At 43.4% G+C, this 7,856-nt stretch overlaps 1 protein-coding gene across 1 annotated transcript in view; it reads right to left on the bottom strand.

The window, feature by feature from the left end:
• The window catches only part of grm2b (glutamate receptor, metabotropic 2b), a 21,893-nt gene extending 15,299 nt beyond the window's left edge, over positions 1-6,594 (bottom strand). Inside the window, exons 1-2 of the mRNA XM_030375909.1 lie at positions 6,023-6,594; positions 1,223-1,906 (exon numbers count right to left, since the gene is read on the bottom strand). Of these exons, the coding sequence (XP_030231769.1) occupies positions 1,223-1,723 (501 nt within the window). The 5' untranslated portion in view covers positions 1,724-1,906; positions 6,023-6,594. The remainder of the gene's footprint in view (positions 1-1,222; positions 1,907-6,022) is intronic.
• Between the last annotated feature and the right edge of the window lie 1,262 nt (positions 6,595-7,856).

Here is a 7,856-nt window from a genome sequence, read left to right on the forward strand (position 1 = left end):
CACCAGTGAAACCCATAACACTAATTAATCCAACATCAATATGATGCTGGATTTACCAATACTTACACTGTCTATCTGTCTCTCACTCACTCACTCTCTGTCTGTCTGTCTGTCTGTCTGTCTGTCTGTCTGTCTGTCTGTCTGTCTGTCTGTCTGTCTGTCTGTCTGTCTGTCTGTCTGTCTGTCTGTCTGTCTGTCTGTCTGTCTGTCTGTCTGTCTGTCTGTCTGTCTGTCTGTCTGTCTGTCTGTCTGTCTGTCTGTCTCTCTCTCTCTCTCTCTCTCTCTCTCTCTCTCTCTCTCTCTCTCTCTCTCTCTCTCTCTCTCTCTCTCTCTTTCTCTCTCTCTCTCTCTCTCTCTCTCTCTCTCTCTCTCTTTCTCTCTCTCGCTCTCTCGCCATGATGGGAAACACCAGTTTCCTTTATACACTGAGAATGTTTGATATTTTATTCAAGAAGTTAAGGCCATTCTCATGAATATGGCCTTACTTTCTCACGCTATATCACGTTATATCTAAAATTAAAGATGAATATGAATAGGAATTAATATTATATGGAATGAAATATATGAATACTTCTGTTGCTTGTCAGGTTATTAGATGCGAAGATGATATTAATTAGTCTTCCCAATGATCCTTCTCTTACATGTAACTGGGGAGAAATGCTCTCTAATCAAGCATGCTCACATGGAAAGCCTTTGGCGACTCTACACAGGTGTGTGAAAGGTCAGTGTCCTTAGGTGGCTCAAACGAAGGCAACGGGCTAAGCAGACGATGCCCCTGCCCTCCCAAATGAATCATTATTCAAACCAATGCTGCAATTTATTGCAGCGCTCAAGGCAGAGCCTTCGTTCCATAGTTGATGGAAGTGTGAGACACTGCCAATCACTCATACACTCCTTGGTATGAGAAAACACACAGCTCTCCCGCATCCCCTCATCTGCAGGTTTTTTTTTCTTTTTACTTTGTATATTCAAATACAAATTTGAGCCAGTTCTCTAAATAGATAATTAAACATAAACTTGTTTTAGTTAAGACGCTATTAGTACACATGGTTGTAAATCAATGCTAATTTAAACCAAGACTACGGACAACTTATTTTCCTAACAGTAATGAGGTTGGCATTTGTAAACACGTCACGTCATCCTGCTGCAGACTATGTACTATGCATGAACCAGGCCGCCGGCGCTGTGAGGAAGTGTGTGGGACAGGATTCTGCACAGTTACCTGAATGGAAACATCGCTGTAGGATCCTCCGATCACGCCAGAGATGGCCAGAGGAACATCATTCTGGATCGGGTTGGAGCCGTCGGGGCAGATGAACCCGGGCTCGTGGGCCTTGGTCAGGGACGCCCTGACAAACTCCAGGGACTGCTCCAGAGCATAGGTGTCCTTGGAGCAGGTGTCCAAGATGTGCGCTCCCAGCTTGAGGCCGGGCAGGATGCGGGTGTTGGAGTTGATCTCGTCCAGGGCCAGCAGCATGGCCTCCAGCCGCTGGATGCCCCGCTCTTCGTTGATCTTGCCGCAGTCCTCCGTCCGGTTCCCCTTCTCGTGCACGGGGAAAAGCCCCCCGATGACCAGGTCCCCATCCAGGATGATCTCCCGCTTGGCGGCCACGGCCGGGCGGGGGACGCTAGGCCGGACCCCTGGGGCCAGGAGCTGCAGCAGGAGCAGCAGGAGGAGGGGCAGGTGGTGGGCCGGCCGGGGGCTCGGGCCTGCGGGCCTCATTGCGGCCGCAGCTAACGGGCCTCGACCCCAAAGAGAAGAAGAAGTGAAAGAAGAAGAAGAAGAAGAAGAAGAAGAAGAAGAAGAAGAAGAAGAGGAAGAAGAAGAAGGGGGTGGAGGACTCTAGGGTTCTAAGCTTGAAGTCCCTGCGTGTCTGCTCCCAGGTGTAGAATTGTTTGAACCTTCCTGAATGGAAAGAGAAAGCAAGAAAGAAACAATCAAATAAACAAAGAAACAATCAAATAAACAAACTAACAAACAAACAAAGAATGAAAAAAGAAAGAAAGAAAGAAAGAAAGAAAGAAAGAAAGAAAGAAAGAAAGAAAGAAAGAAAGAACGAAAGAAAGAAAGAAAGAAAGAAAGAAAGAAAGAAAGAAAGAAAGAAAGAAAGAAAGAGAGAAAGAAAAGACGGAGGAATAATTTTTTTCAGATGTTGCGTAAAAAGCGTTAACCATATCCATCTAATTACTCCCTGAAATTCAAGATGGTGCCACATTGTCTCTAATTTGAGGTATGAGCGTTACATACAAGCGATGCGTACAAAGTCTGCCGTTGCCATGGAAACATGGTGGGTAACAGGGCTAAGGTTGGTCGGCAGGCTAGTGGGCAGGAAAGCAGCTAAACTGATAGATATTACTATCATGTAGAGATCACAGGCGCCGGGGCTCATCAGGGGCTTTATGGGTAAGTCCAGAGGTGTGCACCACAAATCCACAAGGACAAAGAGAACGAGTGCTCTGACAGCTAAGCTTCCTCATTGCTTTCACTCCAGCACCATTGTTTCCAAGAGGGACGCCGCACTAGGAATAAGTCAAAAACAGCCAAACTTCGGTTGTTTTAATAAAGGATGGTTTGCCTTAGATGGAAAGGGGAAATTGCATGGAGCAAAAAATTGAACTAAGTGTTAATCCTCGGTGATAACTCATCTTTGACACTTGGATTGCTGTGTCGATTTTTTTTTAGGCTGGCATATAATTGATAATTTTCTCTTTATTTGTGTTCCGCTTGTTTGCTGTTTAATCACAAAAGCTGCTGATGAACATACTAATTCCTAACGTTGACAGGCATTGGATCATTAACACTTTGTTTGGCATGATTTTATATGAGCAGCGCTGTGATGTCTTCACACTTTATCCTCTTGGTCTTTTGGGGGATTTTTGTCTATCTTGGAGAATTTTACATTCCCGCAAATCGGAAGAAAATTGGTGAACACGACACCTCCCTTGGCAATTAAATGTAGTTGAGTTTGTTCTTAACCTGAGGGCCTTCAGTGCATGTGTGTGTATGTTTGTGTGTGTGTGTGTGTGTGTGTTTGTGTGTGTGTGGTGTGTGGTGTGTGTTGTGTGTGGTGTGTTTGTTTATGTGTGTGTGTGTGTGTGTGTGTGTGTGTGTGTGTGTGTGTGTGTGTGTGTGTGTGTGTGTGTGTGTGTGTGTGTGTGTGTGTGTGTGTGTTTGTGTGTGTGTGTGTGTGTGTGTGTGTGTGGTGGTGCTTGTGTGTGTATGTGTGTATGCGTGTGTGCCTGTGTGCCAGTGTGTGGGTTCGTGTGCGGCTCTCTGTGTGCGTGTGTATTTGTGCATGTGTTTGCATGCATGAGCATATGTTTTTCGTGAGAAGATTGAGAAATAGAATGTGACACTCGATGCGTTGATTCCGGGAGAACACAGAAAATGAAGACTTGCAGGTGCAATCATGGCTGAGTCCCAGAGCCAGACTCGCAGCCCAGCCCGACTGGGACACCATATGGCCGCTGGATCCACTGCTGCTAATCAGCCACTCCTCGCAGAGAGAATACAGACCTGAAGAAAAATGTGTGCTTTTGGGAAATAAAAAAACCTGCTCCTTCATTCCGCATCTGCCTGAAGCATAGATCATTGTATCTCTCTCTCTCTCTCTCTCTCTCTCCTTCCATCTCTTTATCTCTCTATTACTCGCTCTCGTCCATTCATCCATCTCTATGAACAGCACATCCATGTTTTTACACACTCACATGGAAATCCACCTTTGACAGCTTCACCGCCAGATATTAATAACATCTTGGAGGCTGGAATGCGAGGAGGAGGTGTTGGAGGGGGAGGGGTACCACTTGCTGCGCACCCCGCCCCCCCCCCCCCCCGTGGTGGCGTCTGTCCTGTATTGATCCTGTCCTTCACACAGACCCCCGCCCTGCCATCCAGGTGGGTGCAGATTGGTGCTCAACCCAGTGTCGGCGGGACATTAACACCCACCGAGGTGAAGCTGCTGTGTTCAGTGTGGAGCAATTAGCTACCTGGCAAGGTCGGACCTGCTCTGTCACGTGGTGACGCAGATATATAAAGAGCTGTTCCACCTCCTTATCTCACCAAAATGCTACTAATGAGCACCTCGTCGGACTCCTACTGCCATGGCGTTGAAGAACAATAGAGATGTGATTATATGTATCTGCTGTGCATTCTGCAGATAGGAGCTGGAGGATATTCATATTCGGCTTTCATAATGTATTTCAGAATATTTTCCTTTTTTACATGGCAAATTATGAGCATGAAATGCACTGCGAAAAAAAACAAGCATCAATAGTACAATAGGGCCAATTATTTCTGACGGTTGTTTTAATCTCTGCTCGAACACAGTTTATCCCACCACCTGGACCCTCCATCTGAAGGAATCAGATCCTCTCAGTCATTGGATTAGGGGCGTTGCGTTTATCAATACCACCGCATCGACAGCATCGCATTCAATTTAAAAAAAAAAAATCCCTGATACAGCTCTTCATCTTTGACTAGAATTTATGCCTGCATATAATTGTTTGATATACAAATGGATAAATTAGCGTCATTAACACCATTACAAGCAGAAGGTAAAGTAGCACTTTCAGAACTGTCATTGTTCCTGGTGAATAGACAATTCGAGTATTCGTCACGATACGGAGAGACCACAACCAACAATAACAGATGTGTCTGGATCTGTCAGGAGCCTGCGAGGGCTACTGTCGGAGAGAACAGCACTCCACAGAGAGGAAGGGGGTCTTTGGTTCAAATCCGAGCACAGCTGGCTTATTCGCATCCTGCATACTTTTTATTCACCTACCTACATAAGGGCTTTCAGACCGCCTATAGTGAAAACAAACACATTGGAAATATAGGGCTATATAGCCGCCTGTTTACTCCAAGGTGGAGCTGTTTATAACAAGAGTGCTGTTTCTTAATAAATATCAATCTCATTAAACGCGGTTTGACCTAAGTAAGACACATTTTTGTTAATGAGACGTTGTTATCATGGTTCACTGACTCTACCAAGTCAACGTCACATTTTAGTCTACAGTGGTGAACACTTCACCCCCTAACACTAAGCCCCCTGTAGGGCGAGGAGACACTCCTCAACTCCCAGTGGGAAACAGCGGGAACCCTTGAGAGGGAAAAGCTGTCCTTTACACAATTACATGGTTACCGTATTGTATGTTATAGCATTTGATAGCCAGCCGGAAATAACACCTTCTCAACAGTTCTTCCGTAGTTTGGTTTGATTTACGAATAATGCATAGGCCTAATAGCATTACCCTCTAGCCGACAATTAGGCTATCTCTTTCATATGTCTTTTGAAGCATTCGTTCTAATGATGATCATCCTATTCTCGTAATCGTAATAGGCCTATGTTTGTTAATTGATAATTAGGTTCAGAAGACATAGTGAAACAAAGCTGATATATTGTAGGCTATATTAATATATATATATATATATATATATATATATATATATATATATATATATATATATATATATATATATATATATATATATATATATATATATTAACCTTTAGATATAAAGTAAAGGTTTAGAGGATTTTGATTTCAATTACTGTTACAGTGTATCACAATTATAGTTATTAATTACACTATGATAGCACATGATTGAATACAGCTGAATGATATCCAGAAAATGATAACTCAGTAGGCCTATTCTTAGGTTGCTTATCGAACAACGGAGATCTGACAGTGTTCACTCAATTCACACATTCTGTTACACACATGCACTGGAATGAATCCGCTCGAGTGGTTCGACAGGACCATAATAGATAACGTTCCGAAAACAAGCAGCCCGAAAATGAATGAACAAGATCGCGACAAGATCAGGGGTAGTAACTGAAACAAAGGAATCACTCAAAAGAAATGTGCAGCCAGGTAGAAAAAATAGCACAGGTAAAATAATGGCATTGGCTAAATACAATGTGATTACGCAGATCGCCACGTGCACCGCTTGGTGTTTAAACACCCTACTCGACGAGAATGCCAGTGTTATTAAAAACAATGAAAACCTTAAATGTACCTGATTTCCACTCGACAGCTTACAGGTCCTCCTCGGTCGAGAGCTGCACGCTCCCGCGTTAAAAGTATTTCTCTCCGAAGAAAGTAACAAAAAAATGGATTGAACTAATGGTAGTGTGGCTGTTCTAAATCACCCCTTTGGGCTGTCAGCAAGGGGAACTCCAATGAGAAGGACGAGTCCTACTATTAACTTTACGCATGTTCGCCTGGGAAATGTCTGGATCTGGCCATGGTTCTGAAGTTGCCCGTTCAGTCACCCAATTGCTCTAAATGGGACTATAGCAACAGTGAGACTGTCGTTCCCGAGGATCAGGTGTAAAAGTATTTCAAATGCCTACACATCCTCACACCAACTGAAAAAAGTCCTATCTTTGGAAAATACACAACTAAGTTTAAAATCGTTCAAAATGTGTGTCTTCTATCGCAGCCATAAGTCATTATGGTATGCGTTGGATCAAATTACCAGAGGTCTTGTGCAATTCTCTCCTGAGGTCCAAACATGGTCGGATGCTGCGACTCTACACCACTGGTGATGATTGTGCAATGAGGAGACAATGTGGTGTAGCGCGGAACTCACACCGTGCCCAGTGATGGAAGCGCTTCTCTCAAATAACAGGTTGTGCACGAAAACATTCGTTCAACAACAACAACAACAACAACAACAACACCGAGATACTGTTGCATGTGCCCTTGTGTTGTTACATCAAGAATGTTCAACTATGTCACAGATCAATTATGATGAATTTATTTTAAACCAGTAATAATAGCCTAATGGGCAGCCTTCCCAAACCCCGCGTGACAAGGACATAATCAACTGGAAAAATTCTTCAAATAAAAAATGATAACACCTCAGTCTGATATTCGATGTGACGCAATTCGATATGGATTTTTTTTTAGAATCGAGTTCCATAACCTGGTAGGTCCACTGGCAGCCTATCCTATAATGGCGAAACGGTGTTTGGTTTCATAATGCAAAACGAAAATAGAGATCTACAATTATAATACTTTCAGCATCCTATCACATGATCCCATGAAAAAAACAATATTGTGCTTTCCCCGCTGAAGTCCTCCCATTCAGGGATTCACTCAACACACATTCCTCTTCAACAATTAGGAACTTTGCCCGGAAGTAGGGCTATGGTTGCCTTGTTTCCAGTCCAATACGCTGAGACTTAGCACGACTAATTACATCAAAAAATGAGGGAAATGAAGACGAGGATCGACAACAGCAGATAACCAGTCCTTCTCTCTGAATTCATTAGACACACAATCGTGCAACAGATAGTCGGAAAACGAATTCATACGTTGGAATCGTTGAAGTTAGTTTGCTATGCAGTCGTTAGAAACGGATCCTACTTTTTTTTTTCGCAGTGTCAATTAAAATGAGGATTGCTGTTGTTGTATAAACCTCTCAGCATTACACAAAGGAGACCAATTTCCTCTCTGAACAGAATAGTTATCCTGGCAGAGTATTGTGCAACGAAGGTCTTCCATTAGACACACACACACACGCACTCACTCACACACACACACACACACACACACACACACACACACACACACACACACACACACACACACTCACAAACACGCACAGGGGTCAACAGCAAACCATTAAGTTGAAATGCCATCTTCGATGAATCCACAACTAATAACCGCTTGTTAAATTAAGAGGTTTTTAGTTATTTTTAATTATATCAATCATTTTTGATCGGTTGTGGTTTTTGAGGTTTGAAGTGAAAGACCTGATACAAACTTTTTATTGTTTCTCATGATCCACAGTGCTGTGATTCCGCTCGGGAACAGGACATTAAAGCTGCTCTCTCCTGTTGTTG

Source organism: Gadus morhua, chromosome 13 (genome assembly GCF_902167405.1).
Source record: "Gadus morhua chromosome 13, gadMor3.0, whole genome shotgun sequence".
Classification (NCBI taxonomy): domain Eukaryota; kingdom Metazoa; phylum Chordata; class Actinopteri; order Gadiformes; family Gadidae; genus Gadus; species Gadus morhua.